Genomic DNA, 26,095 nt, shown 5'->3' on the forward strand with positions numbered 1-26,095 from the left:
TGCCACCTCAGGGTGACACACTTACTAGTGTGGATTCCTGCACAAAGAGGTCACGGGAGGCTGACCGCTCACGATGTGCCCCCTGGGAAGCTGATCTTCGATAGGGACCCTCCTGGATGTGGAGTGCTCTTGATAATATAATCTGTGGGAGCGATTAACGCCTAAATCCACTAATGCTTCCTCATCCTCGGAAGGCAAACTGGCGCGTGGAGGTTTAGAATGTTTGGTGAGTGACGTGGAAGTCCTTCAGCAAGGCCCAGGGGGATTTCGGTCTGAAGCACATCTTGATGCACACTGATGGGACGCACAGGGAATGGTTGTGTCAACTCCTCTCTGAACTATGAGGGAGTGAGTGGTGGCGGTGCTGCTTTAGGTGCTGTTGAGTTGGTTCCAACTCAGTGACCCAAAGGACCACTGCTCGGTCTGTGCCAGCTTACCACCACTGTGATGTTCGCACGCATCTTTACAGCCACTGGGTCACCCATCTGGGGGAGTCCAAATGGGAATCAGTGAAGCAGAACGGCCCAAAGAATCACCCTGGACCCACTGCCCGTAGTCCTTCATTTCTTCTCTGGACTTTACTTAATGTTCTGAGGTACCTGGGTTGTGAGATGAATTTTAAGTTGCTTCACTTCCCAAATTCATTTTGGAACACATCCAGGAGCAGCCCATCTGCCAATCAATACATTGTGTCTAAATGCTGCTGCCTGGAGAAAGGCAGCTGCTACACAGTCAGAAACGCTGGGCAAGCAAACGTGGCTTCCTGGCAGCAAAGGGTGTGCAGCAGGAGTGATTTCTGAGATGCATGGTTTTCTATGGAGGCACTTTCTGACCAGTTTGCTTCCGGGTCGCACCCTGTGATGGGTCCCGCCTGGCGCCCGGTCTTCTGGTGGGCAGTGTGGTCAGTGGGAAGCCATGACTGTGGATGTCTTAGAGGGTGGTTCTTTGAGAGGGTCTACTGCGCAGCTTGGGGATATCCTGGGGGAAAGACGGGGCTTTCTACCCCCGTCAAGAGTGGCAGTCTCAGAAATTCACAGGAGGCAGTTCTACATAGGGTCGCTGTGAGTCGGCATCGACTCGATGGCCCTGAGTGTGTTTTGTTTGTGGTTACCTGGGAAGGACTGGGCCCCGAGACCACAGTGGTGGCCTGTCTGACTCTCAGGAAGCTCCATAACTTCTCTGAACACTTCTTTTCTCATCGGGGGTGGGGGTGGGGAGAAAGTCAGATGTGTTCCATGTAATCCCTCACGTCATTAGGGTGAAACGAGGGAACCTTAATGAGCAGAGGAAATGTTATGTCTTGACGTTGTTTCCAAGAAGAGGATTACAGAGCAAAGTAGAAAGGCTCTCGGAAATCAGATGAGCCATCCGGAAGCTCTGGGCCCAGGGGACTTAGGCCTGAAAAATAAGTGGTATGGGAGACACCTGTGCCCTCTCAGTGACCCAACTGTGTGACCTTAGTAGAGGGTCTGGGACCAGGAAGGCCAAAGAGGCCTCTCTTGTACCTGTGCCTGGAAGCTTGTGGTCTAGTGGGAGAGATCTTGACTGGGCGCTCCTGGGTGCGGGCGGAGTGAGCAGGAGGAGTGTGACCCAGAGTAGGAGCAGGTACGGACTCCAGTTTTAGGTTTTTTTCAAGGAGCATTTCATCCTGCTGCGGGGACCCGACCGGCTATCATCTGTCACCTGGCCTCTGACTCCTGGTGGTCTCCGGTGTCGCCATAGACCGTACTCCACAGGGCTTTCAGAACTGGTTTTTAGGAAGGAGGTTTGCAGGCCTTTCTTACAAGGGGTCTCCGAGGAGAGTGGAACCTCTAACTTTATGACTAGCAATTTCACTCTTTCCACCTACCCAGGGACCTGTAAGCAGGAAGTGAGGGGTGGGGTTGAGTGGGATGTGTCTATTGCAAGAAAAGTCACCTACGGGTGCAGAACAGAGCCCTGGTGGCACAGTGATTGCAGCGGAGCCAGGCAGACCATCGTCCTCAGTGTCATGCTTGCTCTTCAACACTTTGGAAGAGAGCTTGTGCAGCAGTCAATCCATCCTTTGATTTCCAGACGGCTATTTCCATGACCATTGATTGTAACTCCAACCAAGATGCGATCCCTGATGAGATTTACAGCCTCAGAAACCCAACGAGTGATTCTAAGCTGCCCTACTATCTATAAGCAGTCTGCACAACAAATCTACCTGCCTGCAGCGTATTGTTGCCTCTGTTGTCCTTTTACTTCACCGTATTTAATGCATGTGCACTTCCAGCCAATGTTTTGTTCCCTTGAACGAAGGGTTGCTGAATCAGAACCAGCAGCTCAGCAGCAGCTAACAACGCTGATTTAACTTTATTCTCCTTGAAATTCTGTTGCATGTAGAGCCACTGTGAGTCACTCCTGACTCGATGGCACCTGACAACCACAACAAGCAACATGGTGGCTCTGTTTTTAGTTTCTTGAAGAACTGAAACACCCTTTTCCACAGGGGCTGTACCATTTTGTGAAGAAATAATTGTGTCAGAAGAAAATGTTTTGAGACCGATCGTAGTAGCAATTGTACAGGTATGCTCAATATATTTGATTAATGGAATGTTATGACATCTGTAAAAGCTCGCAATAAAACGATGAATAATAATAAAAATAAATAATTGTGTTGAGATCAGCTCTAGGTTCTGGGACTAAAGGGGTGGCCAAGACACAAAACCCTCCTCCTCAAACAACCCCTCTGCTCCCCCATCCTTAAACTCACTGCTATTGAATCAAATACAATTCATAGTCCCATAGTGACTCTCTAGGACAGCAGTTCTCAACCTGTGGGTCGCACCCCTTTCAGCAACACTTGTGAGGAAGGCACACGACCGGGCAGTGTCTTTTTGTTGCACAGAGTCGCTGTGGGCCGGAACCTACCGTACAACACCTACTAGCAACAACTCGTTAAGGGAGCAGCAAACCTCCTTCACTGATGGCTTCGAACTGCTGACCTTGCATGAGCCACGGGGCCACCATGGGCCCCGAAAGCCAGAATCGAATCTCTAACCGCGAGGACAGTATTTGGTGCCAAATTTAATCAAGAGGGGGCGACGGCAGAGGCGGAGCCAGCAAGGCTGCAGCCCAGAACTTGGGGCTGGCGGCAGTGGTGACAACCCGACATCGGGGGCGGTGGGGGAGCAAGGTCAGGGAGGTCGGGACCCGAGTAAGGACAATGCTTCCATGACTGGTCCCGCAGGTTCCATGACAGGTGGGCCCCGGGTGGGTTGGGAGAAACCGGTTCCGGGCGGAGCTGGGCGGTCTCTCAGTCTTGGGAGCCGCACTCGGGAAGTCCGCGTGGGAGCTTTGAGATCCGGCCGCCGGGAGGGATAAAAAACGCACGGCCGCGCGATGTGCGCTTGCGCCGAGTCCCGGCCGAGCGCGGCCGCGCGGTGCGCTGTGGGAAGGAAGCTGACGTCCGCTACGTCGGCGTCAGCGCTCCGGAGAGAGGAGGGCGAAGACTCCATCCGCCATGTTGGATGCCGCAGATTCGCCATAACCTTGCTGGCTCTTTTCTTAAAAAAATAAAAATACAAACCGGAGCATCAGCGGGTCGCCCCGCCTTCTCGGTCGGCACGGGAGGGAGCCTAGAAGAGCCCGAGGCTTTTTTTTTCCTCCGCGGTGGGGCCGTTGCCATGGAGACGCAGGCGGCAGGTGAGCCGGGCTGGGGGTTGGAGTGGGGATGGGGTGGGGGTGGGGCGCGGCGCGGCGCGGGAAGCCGTTTCGAGCGTGAAGTCGGCGAGAAGCGCGCAGGCCGCAGAGCGGCGGAGGGATCCCGGCCCCGGGGCGGAGAGCAAGCGTAGCGGCGTCCTTCGACGGCACGTTCGTTCGCTGGACGTATCCCGCCGCGTTAGGGTTTTATTTTTTTTAAAGTTCCAAAGGGAGGAGAGAGACAAGGTTCCGTGCGGGAAGCGTGCGCGTGCGCAGAGGCGGGGTTTCCAGGGCAACGGCCGAGATCTGGGCCCGCGCAGGCACTGGGCATTCTTGGGGCGGGAAGTTCGAATCCGGACGCTGGCCAGCCCTTTGGCGGGCCTCCTGCCCTCTTGGCCTCAGTTTCGTCATCCGTGAACTGGTAGCTGCCCTCACGAGTGGACCGACGCCCTGGGCAGGATGGCGCGCTCCTCAGAACTGTGGACGGACACGTTTCTACGCTTCGTGTCGCCAAAGCCCAGACCCAGCCCGCTGCCAGCTAGTCAGTGCCGGCTCACAGGACGAAGTCGAACTCCGCCATTTGTTGTCCTTGTCCATCTCCGACCTTGCTTGTTCACGGTCCGGGAGGCGACTGAAGACACCAGGGCCTGGGTCAGCCGCCCCGTAGTTCTCACGGGGACATCCGTGCTTTCCAACACCTTCCCACACTCTGAAGAGTGATCCTCTGGGGTTTCCTGGGCCGCACTCCTCACTTAGCAGAGCTGTGGGTGGCCTTGAACCACCGACCTCTCGGTTAGCAGCCGAGTGCTTAACTGCTGTGCCACCGCCAGCCAGCACTCTTAAGGACACGCTAATCCCCAAAGGCACAGTGGCTGGGGTGCAGTGTGACTACCCAGACCCCCAGCTGCCCAGTGGTGCCCTTCAGGGGTCGAGGGCTGTGAGCCACCCAGTGCCATGCCTCTGGGTGTCACCCTACTGGTCCTGAAGATGGGGGGGCAGTGAGCCGCTTTGCCTGCTCCTCCCTCCCTCCCTCCCTCTCTCTGGCCTGCTGTGGCCTTTCGTGGGGATCAGGTTCAGAGAGCATTTTGGCAGGAACACCAAGGAGGCCCCGTGCAGCAGGCAGCTCTTTTCCTCACTGGAAGGCTACTCTTTGCCTGCCATAAGCAAGGTTTTGTCCGTCTGCCTGCAACCCCATCTCCCGTCTCCAGCCCGGGCATTAGCTGCCTTCCTGACAAGCTTACAGTTCAGCGCTTCTGCATTTATTGCTGGCCTTTCCCTGAAAGAACTTCCTCTGATCTTATGTAGGTCGTTCTTGCAATACACCTTTCTCACGATTTAATGGAACCCCCCCCCTTCATTCAAAGGCCCCACCTTTGGGCATTGGAAGTCCCCTGTGCTGGTCCCTTCTCCCTTGTGTCTTTGTTGACGGTTTGGCACAAGATTTTGCCGGTGCCTGCACCTGCACTGGCATGAGTGCTCCACAAGGGGCCTGGCTCCTTTCAGAGAGGATGGCATTTAGAGCCTGGGATCCAGGGCCTAGGTTGGCTTAGGACCCACAGCTGGGAGGTGGAGGTATGTGCATATACTTCAAAAATACAGTGTGTGTGTTGAGGTGTGTGCCCCACTCATGTCTCTATGTCCATCTGTCTTCACAACCACTGAGCTCATGCAGTTCAGTTCTTGTGCTCCCTCATTCCTCCGCAGCCCTGGAACGGTTCTGAATCCCTGACCCATCTCACTCACTGCCATCCAGTCTGCGCCAACCCTGTAGGCCAGGGTAGACCTGCCCCTGTGAGCTTCTGAGAGGGTGGTTCCTTACCGGAGTAGAAAGCCCTGCCTTTCTCAGAGCAGCTAGTGGTCCTGAACTGCAGTTAGCAGCCCAACCCGTTTCCACTCTGCCACCAGGGTTCCTAATTGCTAACCCACGGGCTTATGAAGAAGAAGCCTGCTGTTTAACCAGAGCTCTCTCTTCCCTCTCTCCCCTCCCCCTCTCTCTCCAGCCCAAGGGCCTAGGGAGCCAAGACCACCTTCCAGGGGACTTGAGGGCCTTCTCCGGGCTCTGAGGAGTCATGCCATTTCTGTCATTTCCTTCTCCCGTGCTTGTTGATGTAATGCACCGTCTTTCTCTGGTGTGCGACTTGCGCGTGAGTGTGTCTTTCTCATGTCACTATCAGCACAGCTGTTTCTTGTGGGGAGATTGGTGTCGCAGAGTGTGTTACACCAGGTTGACTAGAGAAACAAATCCAGGGACACTAGTCTATATGTAAGAAAGAGCTTTATATCAAAGAGCAATTAAAAAAAATAATTTTATTACAGGCTCATACAATTCCTATCAAGCCATACATACATCAATTGTGTAAAGCACATTTGTACATTCATTGCCCTCAGCACTCTCAAAACATTTGCTCGCCACTTAAGCCCCTGGCATCAGCTCATTTCCTTGCCTCTTTCCCCTCTCCTCCCTTCCCCACGAACCCTTGTTAATTTATAAATGATTATTTTGTCATATCTTACACTGTCCGATGTCTCCCTTCACCCACTTTTGTGTTATCCATCCCCCAGGGAGGTTATATGTAGATACTTGTAATCGGTTCCCCCTTTCCATGCTACCCTCCCTCCACCCTCCTGGTATTGCCACTCTCACCACTGGTCCTGAAGGGGTCAATCCGCCCTGGACTCCTAGTTTCCAGTTCCTATCTGTACCAGTGTACATCCTCTGGTCTAGCCAGATTTGTAAGGTAGAATTGGGATCATGATTTGTGGGGCAGGAGGAGCATTTAGGAATGAGAGGAAAGTTGTATGTTCCATCATTGCTACACTGCACCCTGACTGGCTCGTCTCCTCCCCACGGCGGCCCTTCCGTAAGGGGATGTCCAATTGCCTACAGATGGGCTTTGAGTCTCCACTCCATACTCCCCCTCATTCCAATGATATGATTTTTTTGTTCTGATGATGCCTGATGCCTGATCCTTTTGACACCGTGATCGTACAAGCTGGTGCGCTTCTTGCATGTGGGCTTGGTTGCTTCTGAGCTAGATGGCCGCTTGTTTGCCTTCAAGCCTTTAAGACTCCAGACGCTGTATCTTTTGATAGCCGGGCACCATCAACTTCCTTTGCCACATTTGCTTATGCACCCATTTGTAAAAGAACAAGTGTATATTAAGAAAACATCCCATCCCAGGCCAGATCAAGTACATAAGTCCGATATTAGTCCATAAGTCCAATACTAGTCCATAAATTCCTCTTCAGACTCACGCAGCACATGCAATAATGCCGAATGCAGGAAGATCACAGGCTGGTGGGTGGAAAGTCTTGTGGATCCAGTGGCGGTGGAAGCATCTCCAGGGCTCTCGCAGGTCTCAGTGTGGCTCCACGTGGGCTTGTCAACAGGAAGGTGAAGCAGAGTGAGTGTAGCCTGCCCTCCAGAGAGAAAGAGGAAGTTCCCAGAATCCTCATGAGAAGGCCACACCCACAAGGAGCATTCATCAGGCTATTTGATTGACAGACTAGACTCCACTCCTACACTTATATATCAAGTTGACAACTACCCCACAGGGTGTTAGCTCGGATACAGAGAGTTCCTGGGGACCAGTCACCCACTTCCCCCAGGGCTTCCACTGGGCCTAGCCTGAATATAGAATCCCAGCCAGGGCGCCACACTGACCTCCTCATTGTCCCTCTGTCAGATCCCGCCGAAAGCTGGCCTTACTTGTTCTGCTTGGTTTTTACCTGGGGTGGGGGTAGGGGCAGTTGAGAGGGCGAGGTGTGAGCCTCTGAAGGAGAGGAGAAACACTAGGGAGCCTGTGGGATTGAGGCCCCTTACCCACAAACTACAGGGATGGAGTGCCCTGTCCAAGCACCTCCTTTCTGAAGACCTGTTGACTCATGGTCTGAAGTCCATCTTTCAGGCCACTGAGCTACAGTGGACTCACCCAAGAGCAATGACAAACCTGGCAGACACCTTGTGACATGGTGACTGTGGGAGAGAGACGTCAGGCTGAGCATCACAGAACGACCAGTCAGTCCTGTGCGAGACCTGTGTTCTAGAAGAGAGGAATCAGAAAGAAGGGTTTCCAACAACGGTCAGCCGTTTGAAACCACCAACTGCTCCAGGGGCCAAGGCAGTTCAACCCTGTGCTATAGCGTCACTGTGAGTCGGCATCAACTCGAGGGCAGTGAGACTGGTGTAGAGTTTTTCATCCGGAGCCAGAGACAGTGTCATCTGCTGACCCCCAGCCCCCCAGTAAGACACAAGCATGAGAAACAATTCTCACAAACAAAATGGAACCGTCTGTGTACACTCCTCAATGGAGGATTTGCATCTTCCAAACTCCAACGGAGATCATTCCCAACCCGTCCACTCTGCCTTGGAGCAACTCTGTAGGACAGGGCAGAACTGCCCCGGTGGGTTTCTGGGGTTATAAACTTATAGGAGCAATGCGCCTCGTCTTTCTCCCTTGGAGCGGCTGGTGAGTTCAAACAGCTCTTTGGTTAGCAGCCCAATGAGTAATGCTGCCAGGGCTCCTAGACCCCAAATCCCCAAACTCACTACCACCAAGTCGATGCCGCCTCACAGTGACCCTATAGGACAGGTGGAACTGCCCCTGGGGGTTTCCGAGGTGGTAACTCCTTATAGGAGTAGAAAGCCTCATCTTTCCTCCAAGGAGTGACTTGTGGTTTCAAACTGCTGACACCACTGCACCACTAGGGGTCCTCATCCTTGCTGCGTGTGGCCGGTATAGCACAAGCCCCAGGTCCAGCCCGTCCCCCTCCTGGCAGCCTGTGTGTCTCAGGGCAGAACTGGGTCAAATCAGGTTTCCAGCGGCTGAGTTCTTTCAGAAGTGGACGGCCAGGCCCTTCCTCCAAGGCACTTCTGGAGGGTGATTCAGACCGCCAACCTTATGGCCAGTGGCCAAACTCTTACCTGATGCTCTTTGTGGGCTATGTATCCGTTCTGTGAGCTCCGAGGGCACTCAGGTATCTGTAGAGGAGACGTAGTGCACCTTCTTATTTCATAGTTCCAGTTCCCAGGCAGGGTGAGCAAGATCCCTGTCCAGGGGTGGGGGTTGTGGAAAACACTTCTTAGCCCAGCAGCTGGTTCTTCCTGCTTCAGTCAAAAGCTCTTGGAGTGGACTGTGCAAAGGCCTGGGACGTGTCTGCTTATCAAAGGACAGTCCTTCCTCCTGGAATCCAGTTCCAAACCCAACACATTCCATAACAGATCCAACCTCAGGTTTCCTCCACAGCTCGCAGGCCTCCGCCCACCTCATCTTGAACTTTTCCCATCTTGATCACACCTTGGGGCCAGAGCTGGCAGACAGTGACCTCCGACCCCTGAAGGTGATGCAGGATAACATCTCGGGTCCCTGCCCCTCACATCCTGTTTGCCAACTCTGGCGTGGGGCCGTTTCCCTGGCGCCCGGGAGAGCTGGGGCACCCATGTCCCTGCTGGTGTGTGGGAGCTGCAGTAAGGCTGGGTGTACAGTGTTTGTTGGGCTTGTGCTACGTGCCTTCCCGTAGCATCGAGGCTGCGCCGTAGGCATAGTAGAACTGCCCGTGGGGGTGTCAGGCCCGGGACCCCCTGAAGCACATGGCCAGCTTGCCTCCCAAGCACTGCTGGCTGCATTTCAGCCCCCCAGCCGTTCTGCACTCTTTCAACGGCTCTGTAAGATTTTTTTTTTTGTCTTCTGGACATACTGCTTGCAAGGGTCAGTGGTGCTATTCCAGCTGGAAATCCAAACCTAACTGCTCTGGTTGAGCCGGCTTTCAGCCCCTGCGCCCCCTCGTGACAAAGAGTGGAACTGCGCCACCGGGCCTGGAATCTTGGCAGGAGGAGATGGAGGGCCAGGCTTGTCTCTATGTTACTGCTGGGGGGACTCACACTGAGCCGAGAACCTGATGCGCCCTTCCTGTGAGCTTGTGAACCACCCTGCTGGTGGCACGAGGTCTGAGCTAGATGTCACTTGGGCAGGAGCAGGACTGTGGGCACTGGCTTCCCTCTACTTTGACCTCGCAGCCCTGGGGGGCTAGTGGGTGACTGGGGGAGCTCCTGCAAACAAAAAGACTGCACAAGTTGGGGGAAGGACACATGGCGTTTCTCCAAATGCTCACCAGCCGGCACAGGGTATGGTGCTTTACTCAAATCAGCACCAAACGTTCTGCCTCTTGCCCAGGTTTGCGTGGGGTCCAGACACCCAGAGGTGCCTCAGAAGAAAGAGCTGGCAGTCGGCGCCTGAGACATCAGACAGGAAAGGCCTATGGGGGTCAGTTCTCTGACATGCCGCAGGCCGGGGTTGCTCCATGACAGCTGGATACATCTGCTCCCCAAAGGGCAAAAGTGAATCCAAGCGACAGCCCCGGGGCCCCCAGAGGCAGAGGCTGGAGGCACGCTGAAGCACCTCTGCACCCCATTCCAGGCCAACATGGGAGGGGGTTTGCATGTGAATGCGGACAAGGACAGAGATGCGGGTACTTCAGAGGTGCCACAGGGGATTTAGGGGTGTGTGGGAATTTGGGGCCATGTCAGCTGTTTGAAAATTGGGGCTATGCTGTCAGGGAGCATCCCACATCCACACAGCTGCTCTGAGGGGGCCGCGTACTGGCCCCTAAAGAGCCTAGGGGCTGGCTCTTCCTGTGGACGGGAAACTGCCTGCGGGGCTGTCTGCAGGAAGGACCCCTTCCCAGCTCTGTGAATGCACTTCATTTTTGGGGCTGGCATTTTGAGAGATCTTCATGGGAGCTAGCTGTAAGACGATGTGTATGAGGAGGTTACCCCCCCCCCCCCCCCAAAAAAAAACCCAGAAGAAAGGTCTGCTGGGCGGAGCTTTCGTAGTACGCATTTTTCCCGTTAGGTGAGCAAGAATGGAATCACAGATTTGAGAAATGTATGAAGTGTCATGGAGAGTACTTTGCAGACGATAAGGTTGTTTTGTAAAAAAGATTACATACATAGCTTTGGAAAAAGAATTCCATCTTTTTGGGTATGCCCTCGTGTGCCCAGCCTCTGCGTGGAAGAAAGGGGTGTGTGAGATTGTGCTGAGACTGCCGGCCCCACGCCACTACAGCCGACTCCTCACTGCCTTTCCTTCTTCCAAGACACCTGAGGACTCCTGCCTGCGCCAGCGAAAGCATTCACGTGATGCGCCACTCAAGTCAGGGCCCGGCCGTAAGGTCACAAATGAAGGGTGGCCACTTGTTGGAACGTTGACCCTCCACATTGGGCTGGAAGGCACTTGGGAGATTATGCATGGGCAATGAGCCTCCCTACCCCCTAGCTGCTGCTGGGAGGTGGGTGCTGGGTGGGTTGGTCTCTGTACCTGCTGGGGTCCCAGGGCGCCAGCTTTGCCCCCACTGTACTCTCTGCATAGGACTTGGGCACTCTCTCACTGCTGTCGAGGCAATGCTGACTCACAGAGATCCTACTGTAGGGTACCTACAGTGGGCTTCTGAGACAAGCACTTCACGGGGATAGAAAGCCTCCTCTTTCTCCCTCAGAGGGTCTGGTGGTCTCAAACTGCTGACCGTGCATCTTGCCCACTTTGCCACCAGGGTCCTCGGCTTGGAGAGCCAACCCAAACCACACTCCCTGTCTAGTTGGTGTCAACTCCCAGAGTGGCAGGCACACTGCCAGTCCTGAGGCCCAGGGCAGACCTGCCCCTAGTTTCTGAGATGGTAAGTCTTCCCTGGAGTAGAAAGCCTATCTTCCTTCTGACTCTGCAGGTCACTGGGGAACATGCCACCCCTGCACTACCGTGGCTCCTGGCAAGGAGCAGTCACTTCTTGTTCAAGCTCTGTGTGTGGCCGCCAGGGTGTGTGTCCCCAGAGCCCTGGTTCCCAACAGCAGGCTTTTCTGAAGCAGCCAGCCAGGACTTGCTGCCAAGATGCTCCTGGGTGGACTGGAGTCTCCAGCCTGTGGGTATGCAGCTGGACACGCTAAGCTTTGCACCAACTCCACTTTTAATGCAGGCTGCTCATGTTCCAGGAGAGGAATCTGATGCCTAAGAGGTAGCCCTGCCAGTCCTGAACCAGAGCTCCATTTCCTTCTACGTGAATAGGGTCCTGATGTGTCCATGCCCCTGTCATCATTGTTTGGGTGGACCTCTGACTCTGGCAGTGATAGAATGGGACATTGCTCCATCCGTCCAGATCCCTGTGAGAGGCCATGGTTATGTATAGGGTTCCCATCGGGTGACTTTGGAAGTAGATCACCAGGCCTTCCTTCCATGTCTGTTTTGCCGTGGAAGAGCCACTAAAACCCACCCAGGCATCACAACAACACACATGCCGCCCTGACAGGTGCTGCATGAGATGCCTCGGCTGGGACTTGAACCCGGATCTCCAACCCCATTGTCCCTCTGGTGTACTCATGCAGCTGGGCTCCCCAGGGAGGGAGCGCTGAGTCTTGACATGCTGAGCTTCCTGCCAGAGGATCCCGGGAGCCCCCTGTGCTGGGAGCTGTACTTTGTCAGGGGAAACATGGGCTGAGCATCTCCCCCCTCCTCCCCTTCCAAAACAAAAGTGGGCGTGTGATCAGGGTATTGAAGGTGACTGCTGCAGAGCGGGAAGGGCCAACAGCGAGTGACCTTGACGAGGGAAATTCGGTGGTGGTGATGGGTCTGAGTGCCTTGCCAGCCCGTGCCCCAGCCCCTCCCACCGCTCTGGGCAGTCACAGTGGAACTTCAAGGAGAGGGGGCTGGCCTGGCCGTCCTTCCAGCAGCGGTACCCCTTCCCAGGCCCCATCTTCTGTAGGGAGCAGAGAGGGGATGACCCCGCTGGTGACAGTCGCGTTCAGGGATTTTCCGTGGCTGTGCCCCCTAAGGAGTCGCTCACCTGGACTTGAGACCCGACCTAGAAACCCTTAGGGGTGCTCTGCTCAGTCACGTGGGTCGCTATGGGTCGGCACCACATGCCGGAGCACAGCTGTGGTTTCTTTATGGTCTCTCTAACCTTGGGCTGCTAACCCCAGGGCAGCAGTGCTTGGAGGGAGAACGCTGACTGCTGTAAAGAGTGGCAGTCTAGGAAACGCACAGAGACAGCTGCACACTGGCCTGGAGGGTCGCTAGGCCTCCAGAAGGACTCCCTGGCAGTGCGTTTGGTTTTGAATTTTTATTTACCCTTGGCCTCAGCTCACATGAGGTGCAGTGTCTGGATTGGCCACCAGAGGGTGCCATCAGCTCGTGCTTGTGTTTTCTCTGCCAGGCCTGGCTCTGCCAACCATCTATGTGGCAAGCCCCTGCAGCCAGCTGCCCAGCTTTGGGGCTCCGGGTGATTCCAGGCAGGTGAGGGGCTGGCCTGGGACGCCTGTTGAGCTTGAGTTTTGATCTCTTTGGTTACCTGGCTGGGGGCTTGTTGTCGAGTTGGCCCAAGTTGCACAGCAAAATGAAACTGCGCTGTCCCCAGAATGGCTGTTCCGTTTGAACTCAGTGTTGCAGCCACTGCGCCACATCTGTGATGGCGTCGTGGCTTATGCATGGACCACTAACCACAAGGTCAGCAGTTTGAAACTACCACCTCTCTGAGGGAGAAAGATGAGGCTTCTGGAGAAAGATGACGGCCTGGGAAATATGCAGGGGCAGTTCTCTGGCCTGTAGGGCTGCCGTAAGTCCAGTTATGCTGGACGGTGGGGAGCCCCTTTACTAAGCACAAGGCCCTGCTCCTGGGCTCTTGATAACCTGCCCATTTCTCCAGGGGCTGGCCTCTTGATAACCTACCCCACGTGCGTGAGATGAAGTCTTGCCATCCTAGCTTCTAGGAGCCCTCTGGGCTGTACTTCTTCCAAGTCTGATTTATTTTGGGGGCTCTTGGGTAAATCACTAACTTCCAGCACCCCAGCTCCCTCATCTGTGAATTGGTGGCGACGATGCTGCCACCTTGTACGGGGCTCCTTCCAGAGCCATAGGAAGTGGTCATGAACCCCGAGATTTGTGGGGTGAAGCCTAGCACTGATTCAGCAGCTGGGTGGGGGAGCTGGGCACCCCTGAGAGCAGGGAAGAGGGACAGGAAATCACAGGGCAGCCTCCATTCCCTGTTTCTTCAGCTCACATCTCCTGTGTCTCCCTGCCAGGTCATGGTGGCCTTGGCCCCCCAGGCAGAAAGTTTCTAGCGTAGGCTGCTTAATAAAGACCGGCTTTAGCTCAGGCTGGCTTTGTTGGGCATGCACAGTGGTTTTTGTAGCAAAATCTCACCAGCCTGTGCGATCACACGGTTCTGAAATGATCAGTTATCAGGCATCAAAGAACAAAAATCATATCATTGGCTGCACACCTCCACGATACGATCGCTGAGGACAAACGGGTGCATAAGCAAATGTGGCGAAGAAAGCTGATGATGCCCGGCTATCGAAAGAGATAGTGTCTGGGGTCTTAAAGGCTTGAAGGTGAACAAGCGGCCATCCAGCTCAGAAGCAATAAAGCCCACATGGAAGAAGCGCACCAGCCTGTGTGATCACGAGGTGTCGAAGGAATTAGGTATAAGGCATCATCAGAACAAAAAAAAAATCTTACCATAGTGAATGAAGGGGGGAGTGCAGAGTGGAGACCCAAAGCCCATTTGTTGGCCACTGGAGATCCCCTTGCAGAGGGGTCTAGGGGTGGAGGTGAGTCAATCAGGGTGCGATGTAGCACTGATGAAGAATACAACTTTCCTCTAATTCCTAAATGCTTCCTCCCCCCCAACTACCATGATCCGAATTCTACCTTGCAAGTCTGGATAGAGCAGAGGTTGTACACTGGTGCAGATAGGAGCTGGAGGCACAGGGAATCCAGGGTGGATGATACCTTCAGGACCAGGGGTATGAGGGGCGATACTGGGAGGGTAGAGGGAGGGTGGGTTGGAAAGAGGGAACCGATTACAAGGATCTACATGTGACCTCCTCCCTGAGGGACAGACAACAGAAAAGGGGGTGAAGGGAGACGCCGGGTAGGGCAAGATATGACAAAATAACAATTTATAAATTATCAAGGGCTCATGAGGGAGGGGGAGCGGGGAGGGAGGGGAATGAAAGAGGACCTGATGCCAAGGGCTTAAGTGGAGAGCAAATGCTTTGAGAATGATGAGGGCAAAGAATGTACAGATGTGCTTTACACAACTGATGTATGTATGGATTGTGATAAGAGTTGTATGAGCCCCTAATAATACGTTTAAAAAAATCTAATTTCTTCACCAGCAGTCCAGCTTCGGAGCTTACATCCGGTCTCGGTGTTTGGGCTGGTAGGCTGGGCCTGGCTCTCCAAGGGCTCAGGTCATCTCCCCCCATCCACCCCCTGCCTGCTGGACTCGTCCTCCTGCTGGAGGGGGCCTGCCCCTCACTGGGGCGGGGAAGCATGGGCTTAGTTGTGCTTGCTGTGTATGTGGCGAGCAACTGCACCTGGGGTTCTATGTGGCGAGTTGCTGGGTAAGCATAAGTCGGCCTGTGCTTCCCTAAGGACTGGTGCTCATCACTGGCAGCGCGATGCTGTGGAAGGAGGCTTTGCCCTTGCAGGGTGGGGCCCAGGGCCACTGAGCCAGGAGCCGACTCTGCTGTGGTCAGAACACTGGGGAGGAGCAAGTAAGCACACATCAGCCTGTGCTTTCTTTGCCGAGTGTGTACAAGGCCTCCCAGGCCTTGGACTTGTACCCCCGGCCCCCCTTACACCCAAACTCTTTAGGGTGACCTGCTGATCCTACTCACCCCTTGGGGTGGGGCAGCTTCGGCCTGCCTCTGTCCACCTTGCCCCTCCCCACCCCACCCCGGCCCAGCGCTGCCCGGTTCCTTGTGCACCCCTGAGAAGCCTTCTAGGATGCCGGTACCTCTGCCTTCTCTAAGCCCTCCTCTGCGGGGGGTTGTTAGTGGGTTCCTGAGTAGACCCCACCCCCCATCATACTGCATACACAGAAATATAGCACACCCCATACACCTCATCTCACCTCACCTCATCCAGGTACACACACCACACCTCATACGCACGTAAACACCTATGCACACACTGCACACACATGCACATACAAACACACATAGCCCACACCACATACACGCCCTCACACACTTACAGAGCTTACACACGTGCACGGACACAAAGTCACACCTCACAGCACACACACGCACAGGTTCCGAGTGGCCTTGTTCCGGTGAGCGTGCGATGGTGTTTGCACAGCTGGTCCTGAGCTGGCCGGGAGCTCAGTGGAAGGCGACATCTCATCTGAACCTGCAGAGAAAGAGGAAGGTGGCTTCCCTTGTCCTCGCCGGACACGTTCCCACTGCTGTCGGGAAGCTGTCGAGCATGCATTTAGAACTGGGGAGCATGTGCGAGACGGGAAACCCACCCAGGACCTGCCCCCCCCCCCCGCACCCCCAGGAGCGATCCTCCCCGGGTCTGTGCGAGCTTCTTAGAGTTAATACACGCGGGAAGAACGGCTTATTCCAGGGGATCTCTCGCCACCCTGTGCCGATGGAGTGATTTCAGTCATCCTGCGGGTGACGTGACGAAGGGGCAGCCCCCCCCAGGAGAAGGATGGGTGCAGTGCCTGCAGCCCTGAGGCTGGAGCAGGAGGGGCGCCTGTCCTTCTGGGAGTCAGAGCCCATGAGGGTGCTCAGCCATGGCCCTGCGATGAGGCCTGTGGCTCCTGACGGATGTGGGAGTGTTTTGCACTCACCGCCCGTGTACTGACCGCTCTCCTGGGCACCCAGCATCGTCCCTGGGTGGGGGATGTGGCATTGGGGGTGGGGTTCTGGCTACAAGCAGGGCAGGCAGCTCCCCACGTGGCTTTTGCTGGTGAGGGTGGGCCGAGATCACAGGCTTCCCTCCTGTGGGTGCAGCCTTTTCAGGGCGCAGGATGGTTTCAGCCTAGTGGTCCCACGTCGTCATCTCTGCGGAATCTCAGTTCTCAGATTTCGGTGCGTGTCTGTGCAGCCTGATGTGGGGGGTGCGAGCATTGGCCCCTCCGTGCTGCCTGCGTGCCCTTGGAGGGCCCGCACCTCCATGCCCAGCCGTGAGTCTGCCCAGGGCTTCTCACTGGGTCTTGGCGGGCGTGTGTCCTCCGTGCCGGGGGCACCTGGAATGGCCCGCTCTCTGGCTTGTGAAATGTTCCCTTGTGGGAAAGATGCAGAGCACACAGTGTGTGCTGTAAGCCATTTTTGGGGTGCAATTGAGTGTCTCCCCCAGAATGAATGTGCTGCCGTGATCACTGTCTGTTTCCGCATGTTCCCCATCACCCCACACAGACTCCAGCACCCCTCCAGCACAAAGTCCTCCCCTCCCCGCCTGCAGCCCCTCGTGGTGGGGGTTTTGGGTGCTGACTCACAGGACCCAGTTCAGAGCAACCATCTGCAACAGAAGGAAGCCCCGCCTGGCCCTGCCCCATCCCCACCTCCATCAGGTGGGACCCCAGTGCTGGAGCCACTGTGTCAGCCCCGCCTCCTGAGGGTCTTCTGCCCCTCCACTTTACCAAGCATGACCTTGCCCTCCTGACCACACGCCCAAAGTCCGTGAGACGAAATCCCACTGTCTTCGCTTCCAGAGAGCGCTCGGGCTGTGCTTCTTCCCAGACAGACGGTGCCTTCTCCCAGCAGGGCAGTCCGTGGTGCACGCAGCACCTTCACAGCATCACAATTCAACCCGCCAACTCTGCGGTCTCCCTTACTCACCATCCAGCCCTCTCATGCACGTGCAAACCAAAGCTAAACTCCACTGCCGTCAAGTGGATGCTGATGCGCAGTGGTTTTGAACTGCTGACCGTGCAGGTAGCAGCACAACTCATTACCACTACGCTCCCAGGGCCCTTCAACTTCCTGCCATCGAGTCCATGCCGGCTCACAGCGAGCTGGTAGAACTGCCCCTGTGGGTTTTGGAGGCCGTAACTCTTTACGGGGAGTAGAAAGCCCCTTTTTTCTCCCGAGGAGCGAGCGGCTCGTGGTTTTGCGGTCAGCTGCCACATGAGTCACCACTATGGCGCCAGGGCTCCCCATGTCCACCAGGAGATTGAAACTACCACGGCGTGGGTCAGGCGCATCTCAGTTGTCAAGGTGAGGACTTGCTAATGTACAGAAATCTCTTTGCTGCGGGCTTGCCCAATGCAGTGCCCATTTGATATCCGTTGGCTGTGTTCCCAGCACCACTGGGGACTCTAGTCTTTATGGTCTATCTGGCTGTTTCCAACGAGTGGCTTCTGTCAGTGGACACAGTGATTCGTAGCTGATCAGTACTGTAGCAGACATCGGCTCTCTCTCTCTCTCTGTATTGGAGCAGTGTTCTGTTGTCACTTACCAGTTCGCAGACACTTGCGCTGTCTGTGCCTTTGGCTGCTATGAGCAGCGCTCAGGGGAAGCTGGTGCTCCTATCTGTTCCTGTCCCTGCCTGCCTGTCTCCTGGGTGCAGGGTCAGGAGCGGATTGGCTGAGCCATCTGCTGATTCTATATTTAATGTCTTTGCAGCCATGCGACAGGTTGTCTTAAACACATGGTTTTAATTAACATGCTGTGTTAATAGCCAGGTAGAGCCCACCACTTGCACAGCCAGGGGTGCGGCAGCCCGGTCGGTGGCTGTTGGTGACAGTGTGCTCCCTGTGGTGCTGGCCGTGGGAAGGCAGGCCGTGGCCCCGTGGGAATGGCGCTGGGTTTGGCTGGCATGAGTCTGGTCCAGCATGGCCACATTGCCAGGGAGAGGTCAGCCTCCAGGAGGTCATGAGCCCTGGATGTTGGGGAGACTAAATGAGACCTCATCTTCTCTCAGCCTCGGTTTTCTCATCTGCAGACTAAGTGCCACGCAGCCTTCCGCCCAGCTTGCAGGGTCAGCAGGCAGCATGCTGAGAATGTCGCAGCCTCACCTGAACAACAAAACATAGTCTTGGTGTCATTTCTTGTTTTGCCAGCACGCTGGTCCTCTTGGGGTTGGGGGAGGTATTGAGGTTATCCTCCACTAAGCCTGGCCCTGCCTGGTGACATTTCTTCCCTTCGTGGTTTGGAGGGCAGGGCTTTACTGGGCTGTGACTTCCTGTGGGAACCGTCTGGCTTGGACTCAGGGCAGAGCTGTGCCTCTTTGCGCCCTGGGTGTGCCCTGCTGGCCCACCACCCTGCTCTCTCCCCTCCCCTTTGTTTGTGGGGTCTGCTGTGAAGAGAAGGGGAGTGGGGATGAAGAGAGGAGAGGGGCTTGTTGTAAGAGCTCAGGTTGACATGACCGACAGGGAAGAGCCCGCAGAGGGAGAGTTGGTGGTCTACAGAAAGACAAATATCGTAGAGCGGGGCTGAGGGGTGTGTTTCAGGGGCACAGTGGCGTGGTCCCCACTCTGTCAGTGGCCTTCCAGGCTGGGGGCCAGGGCGATAAGGGCTCATATGGTGTTGCGATTTTACTATTTATTTATTTAATGATTTCAAATTGTGCTGTACAACAAAGCCCACATGGAAGAAGCACACCAGTCTGTGTGATCATGAGGTGTCGATGAGATCAGATAGCAGGCACCAAAGATCCAGAACAAAAAATCACAGCAATGTGAATGAGGGGGAGTGTGGAGTGGAGACCCAGAGCCCATCTGTAGGTAATTGAACATTCCTTACAGAAGGGTCACAAGGAAGAGACGAGCCAGTCAGGGTGCAGTATAGCATGGATGAAATATACAACTTTCCTCTATTCTTTAATGCTTCCTCCCTCCCACTATCATGACCCCAATTTTATCTTACAAATCCGGCTAGACCAGAGCTTGTACACTGGTACAGATAAGAGCTGGAAACACAGGGAATCCAGGACAAATACCCCCCTCAGGACCAATAATGAGAGTAGCCATACCAGGAAGGTAAGGGGAAGGTGGGGGGAGAAAGGGGGAACCCATCACAATGATCTACATATAACCACCTCCTAGGGATACGGACAGTAGAAAAGTGGGTGAAGGGAGACATCGGTCAGTGTAAGACATGAAAAATAATACTTTGTAAATTATCATGGGCTCAAGTAGAAAGAAAATGTTTTGAAAATAATGGTGGAAACATATGTACAATTGTGCTTGACACAATGGATGTATGTATGGATTGTGAGACAAGCTCAAAGAGCCCCCAATAAAATGATAAAAAAATATTGTGCTCTAGGTGCAAGTTTACGGTTTCCCTCTGGACTGTGTCCGCGTGCGCCATTGCTGCTTCCCCACGAGGTGGCAGCACCGACCCCACTCGCCCCTGGCTCCAGACGCTGCCCGCTCCCCTGTGCGCTGGGTGACCGCTCTAGGGCAGCGGTTCTCAATCTGTGGGGTGTGACCTCTTTGGGGGCCGAAGGACCCTTTTAACAGGGGTAGCCTAGACCATGGGAAAACACATACATATTTCACAATATATAATTACATATTGTTTTGTAATTAATCATTATGCTTTAATTATGTTCAATTTATAACAATGAGAATACATCCTGCATATCAGATATTTACATTATGATTCATAACAGTAGCAAATTTACAGTTATGATGTAGTAACAGAAATAATTTTATGGTTGGGGGGGTCACCACAACACGAGGAACTGTATTAAAGGACCACGGCATTAGGAAGGTTGAAGACCACTGCTTTCTGTGTGTGGTTTGTCTAGCCGGCCTGCCTGTCCATTGTTTGGCTGAACAGTGGCCTCGGGATGGTGTCGGCTCTGGGTTGGAATGGTGCCTCAGGGTCACCTCCTGAAGGCCGTCTCTGGTCTCTGGCAGACCTGGCAGCCTGGCCTTTTTATGAGTTTGGGTTGCTCCTTTAAACTTTTGTTTGGGAACTGGGCGCAGGATTCTAGAGCAGGTCCTCAGTGTTCCATCAGACCATCCAGGAACATTCTGGTTCCTGTCGTGATTGGAGTCCCCTCTCTGTCCCTTGACTTAACCCCTCTTCCTCCTGTTTGCTACCTCCTTCCCTCCAGCTTCCTAAACCTTCTGAACTTGGCTCTTGATCTTCAGTGGCTGGCTGTTCGCAGGCGTGCAGACCTCTGGTAGGCCTGTCTATTGTTGGGCTGAAAACTGAGCCACAGAAGTGTGTCTGTTAAGCTGAGGGCCATGGTCTGGTCTCGGGGAGGTGGTGGTGGTGGGGTGTTCCACCAGCCTCTTCTGAACAGTAAGCCCAGTCTTTTGTTTGTTTGTAAGAATTTTGAGTTTCCCCTACATTTTCTCTCACTCTATGTAGAACCTTCTCTGGCGATCCCGTGATGACCAGGCACCGCGCACTTCTGGTCTCAGGGCTACCAGGTGGTTAACCGTCAGTCCACAGCACCAATCCTTCCCACACGTCCCACGTTTCTTCACTCTTCCAGGCAGGGAGAGACCAGAGGTTGCACCTTGCACGGCCACTTACAAGCTTTTAAGGGCCCAGTGGATACTCACCAAAGCCTGCATTGGCATCCCCTGAGATTATGGTCTGAAGCCCCCAGGCCCATTGAATTGGAACTTTCTTAAAAAAAATCATTTTATTAGGGGCTCATACAACTCTTATCACAATCCATGCATACATCAATTGTGTCCAGCACATTCGTACATATGTTGCCATCATCATTCTCAAAACACCTGCTTCCTACTTGAGCCCTTGGCATCTGCTCCTCATTTTCCCCCTCCCTCCCCCTCCCCCTGAACCCTTGATAATTTATAAATTATTATTATTTTGTCATATCTCACACCATCCAATACCATCCAACGTCTCCCTCACCCACTTCTCCACTGTCCGTCCCCCTGGGAGGAGGTTATATGTAGACCTTGTAATCTGTTCCCCCTTTCTCCCTCACCTTCCCTCCACACTTCTGATATTGCCACTCTCACCACTGATCCTGAGGGGTTCATCTGTCCTGGATTCCCTGCATTCCCAGTTCCTATCTGTGCCAGTGAACATCCTCCAGTCCAGCCAGATATGTAAGGTAGAATTGGGATCATGATAGTGGGGGGGCGGCATTCAAGAACTAGAGGAAACTGCATATTTCATCGTTGCTACACTGCACCCTGACTGGCTCATCTCCTTTCCTCAGTCCTTCTGCAAGGGGATGTCCAATTTCCTTCAGATGGGCCCTAAGTCCCCACTCTGCACTCCCCCTAATTCACAATGCTATGATTTTTTTGGAGTCTTTGATGTCTGTTACCTGATTCCTTCAACACCTTGTGATCTCAGAGGCTGGTGTGCTTCTTTCATGTGGGATTTGTTTCTCAGTTAGATGGCCCCTTGTTTATCTTCCAGCTTATGGGACCCCAGATTCTATCTATTTTGACAGCTACGCACCATCGGCTTTCTTCACCGCATTTGCCTATGCCCCTGATTTGTCTGCAGCATTCATGTCGGGGTAGGCTGGTGTGCTTCTTCCATGTGGATTTTGTTGTCTCTCAGCTAGATGGCTGCTTGTTTATCTTCAGGTCTTTAAGACTTCAGGTGCTATATCTTTTGGTAGCTGGGTACCATCAGCTTTCTTCACCACATTTTCTTGTACACCCATTGTCTTCAGAGATCATGCCAGGAAAGTAAGCATGTCAGACTGCCGAATTGTTAGAACAAAGTGTTCTTGTGTTGAAGGATTACTTGTGCAGGGTCCCACTGTACATCTGTTTTCTTAATACTCAACCTATAAATATATGTACATAGATCTATTTCCCCCTCGTTGTATATAAATATATTTACATCTTTATGTGCCTGTATTTAAATCTCTATGACTACCCTTTGCCTCCTAGCTCTTTCCTCTATTTCTTTGTACTTTCCTTTTGTCCCACTATCATGTTCTGCCGTCATTTGGGTTTTAGGAATTCCTCTCGGTTACATTGCCCTTGATCCAGCCCTGTCAGACCTCCCACAACCTCCTTGACGTTGATTTGGATCACTTGTTGTTCCCTTACCCCTGGGCTTGTTAACCTACTTCCTTACCCCTGCCTCCCCTACTCCCATGTCCCCCCAGAACTGTCATCCCGTTGTTCTCTCTTCTGGCTTGTTTATTCCACCTATCCCTTCCAGGTACACATGCTGTGTACCATCACAAGACTGAGTACAATGAAACAGCAACAGAAAGTAAAACAATAGCTACAGCAACAACACACATACACACGCACACAGTTCAGGGTCTGTTTGTTGTCCTTCATGGGTGCTTTCCAGTCGAGTTTGATGGAGTGCCATGTCCTGGCACTGCCTTGAATTAAAACTTTTGTTCTACGTTTTTCTTCTGCTCTGTTCAGGACTGGGTGTGGTGGTTTCAGTCAGTTTGGCTGCAGTGGTGGCCGGGCACCATCTAGTTCTTCTGGTCTTGAGGTCACGTTGGCTGTGGTTCATGCCAACTCAGCAAACTTGTTTCTCAAATAGGTTGTGCAAATTAGACTTTTCCAGGAAGAGCAAGCTCACAAGAAATGTTAATGGGAGTCCTTTGGATAGAACCCCAATGAATGGATGAATGATTACCAACATTATATATTAATTCATTAATGTATTAATTAATACCTACTAGGTAAAGAAATCTTGAAAATTAAACAAAGTTTAACACTGATATTGGGGACCCACAGAGGCCCATCTGTCAAGAAGGTCAAACCAACAAAGGAGATGACATGGAGAACTTTCTGGGGAGGGGAAGTCAAGGAGGTGTTAGTAAATAAAAAAAACTGCTGAAAGGTAGGAACAGAGGTGTGATAGGTAGGTTTATTGTGCCAACTGGCCAATAGGAACATGTGAGATTTGTAAAGTTGCAGTTTGATTGGAGGGCAAAGAGATAACTGGGTTGGCAAGGCCCGTCCCTCTCTCTCTTGCTCTCTGGTGATCAGACCAGCGTGCAGCTGCTTTAGCTAGTTCTCTGCCTCAGTCTGTGTGCTACACTACCTGTGGGGCTGCTAATCCGCAGCTTATGTTGCTAGAGCTTGAGGTTCCTTCTAGACCTGCTTCACCATGCTGCTGGTGTGTACTTTGCTTGAGCTTGAGACGGACAGATCCTGTCATCTTGCATTGCTTGAGTTTGATATCCCATCTGGGTCTGCTTTGCTAAGCGGTTGGTGACCTGCCCTGCTGTTTGCTGCCTGTGGGCGGACTCTGCCAGCATTCACCAAGGGAAGACTCAGTTGTCCACTTCCTTGACCTTGGACCCTGCAGCCCTCTGAGTTGAAGGACTTCCAGAGAGGGTGGTGTTAATCCATGGTATGAAATCGCCGAACTAATATCCACAGAATCACCACCAATAGATGGAGTGCTGGTGAGAGGAGAGGCTCTGGGTGAGCGTGTGTTTGATATTTTTCAGCAGTTTTGTCAGGATGAGAAGTATAAGGAAGCTGGCTGGTCCTCCTTATGTGATCAAGGAAAGGGCTAATCTCAGAACCTCAGAGGCACGTCTCAAGTGCCGAATAACGGACCTGAAAGCTTCTGCATGTGCTACAGAGGAGAGTCTTCTCTCCTCCAGTAATAGAGCTGACATTGCCGAAACCCAAATCCAGAGTCTCATCACACGAGTAGCTGAATTACAGCATCAGCTGAAATCGCAGGTCTAGAACAGTGTCTGATATTAAAATAAAGGCATTAATCAGAAAGAATTTGGACCCTGGAACATGGGATAGGAACATATGGGTTGATGATCCAGAAGAGGAGGATATTGAGCCCCTAGAGTCGATTGAGCCACCCCAGTCAATAGAGCCACCCCTCCCACTTGAGGGGATTGATCCACTATCAGTAAAACAACTCACACCTGAGCAGATTAACCAAACTGTTCAAGCTGAAATGCCAGGTGGACTGCATTTGTAGCATTGCCTCGGGAAGATGCCTTACAAGATATTGCTGAGGGCCCTCAGGAAACACCCCACTCCAGGTACCATAATGTGTGGGTCCGGGTAGACTAGAGAAACAAAATCTAGAGACACTCATGTATAAGACAGAGCTTTATATACAAGAGCAATTGAATATTGAGAAAACATCCCAGCCCAGTCCAGATCAAGTCCATAAGTCTGATATTAACCCATATGTCTGATACCAATCTATAAATTCCTTTTCAGACACACACAACACATACAATGATGCTGAATTCAGGGAGATCACAGGCCAGCGGGTGGAAATTCTTGTGCATTCAGTGGCGATGAAAGCATCTTGATGCTGACATGGTCTCTACTTGGCTCCTCCAACTCCAGCTCTGGCTCCATCAGCCTCTGTCCATGTGGCTTGTCAACAACAATGTCTCCCAGGGAGTGAGCGTGTGTCCCACCTCCAGCAAGCTATTTATCTCCTTAGCGTCTCCAAATGAGGTCATCAAGCTGTGACCTGTGTTAGACAGTGTTCTCTAGAGAGACAAAACCAGATTGCTAGTAATTATATATATATATATATATATATATATATATAAAGAGAGATATCTAACACAAGAAATGAACTGTTAAATTATAAAGCAGAACAAATGGCTCAGTGCAACTCACTCCCCTAAGAGAGTTGTGAGACACTGGCAGTCCTTTAAGTCTTGAGGGCCACCAGGTAGTCCTCTGTAGAGAGAGCTAGGCTATATCAGCACAGGCAACAAACAGCAAGGCAGGTCACCAACCGTCAGCCAGGTCACCAGCTTTCACTCCCCAGTTCCAGAGATGTACATTCCAATCGTGTGGTCTTAAAGGGACATCAAATTACAGTGACACAGTCCACAGGCTGGGCGTCCCACAGGTAGTGTGCCCTGTAAGTTGAGGCACAGAACAAGCAAGGTAGCCGCACACTGGTCTGATGATCAAAGAGTGAGAGACCAGAAAGATGAGGCTCACGGAGCCATTTATCTCTCCGCCCTTCAATTAATCCTACGTGTGTTTATTGGCCAGGCTGGCTCAATAAACTGACTATCTCAGATCTGATTTACAGGCTAAACTCAACCCCTTCACTCTTAAGTCTCCAATTGACAACAGCTATGTAATTACCACAAGAAGTAAACTTCAGAGTGACCACAAAGAAAGTTGACAAAGCTCAGAGCCTTGTGGGCTCTCACACTCCATGTGGGCAGACAGCCGGAAAGAAAGTCAACAAGACATAGAAGACCTGAGTGTCTCAGACAGAACCAGAGCCCTCATGCAATGAAGTTCCTGGGCTTGAAAGGGAAGGACCACTGACCTGGAGGACAGCTGCATTGACCAGCACATCATAGCCCGTGCAAACAATATTCCCCATGCCACTTTGCTGAGTAGCTTCTGAGCTTAAACAAGTTAGGGGCAGCTGTCAAAGATACAGCCCTTGGTCTCTTTCCACCGGAGCTGGGGAGAATGGGAGAGTCACGGGCTCCAGGAGGTCCTTGTCCTTTGCTGTCCAGGCATCGGACCTCTCCTTTATGGATCCCACCCTTTTTGGATGTGCCGCTGGCCTTCTAAGCAGCGGTTCTCAACCTGTGGGTTGCGACCCCTTTGGGGAGGTTGAACGGCCCTTTCACAGGGGTCACCTGATTCATAACAGTAACAAAAGTACAGTGATGAAGTAGCAATGAAAATAATTTTATGGCTGGGGGTCACCACCACATGAGGCAATGTATGAAAGGGCCACGGCATT

The 26,095-nt window shown here is 53.0% G+C and overlaps 1 protein-coding gene across 1 annotated transcript in view; it reads left to right on the plus strand.

The window, feature by feature from the left end:
• The first annotated feature begins 3,426 nt into the window (after window positions 1-3,426).
• Window positions 3,427-26,095, plus strand: part of ZFAT (zinc finger and AT-hook domain containing) — a 101,384-nt gene continuing 78,715 nt past the window's right edge. Inside the window, exon 1 of the mRNA XM_075549227.1 lies at window positions 3,427-3,669. Within this exon, the coding sequence (XP_075405342.1) occupies window positions 3,495-3,669 (175 nt within the window). The 5' untranslated portion in view covers window positions 3,427-3,494. The remainder of the gene's footprint in view (window positions 3,670-26,095) is intronic.

The sequence above is a fragment of the Tenrec ecaudatus genome, chromosome 5 (genome assembly GCF_050624435.1).
Source record: "Tenrec ecaudatus isolate mTenEca1 chromosome 5, mTenEca1.hap1, whole genome shotgun sequence".
NCBI lineage: Eukaryota > Metazoa > Chordata > Mammalia > Afrosoricida > Tenrecidae > Tenrec > Tenrec ecaudatus.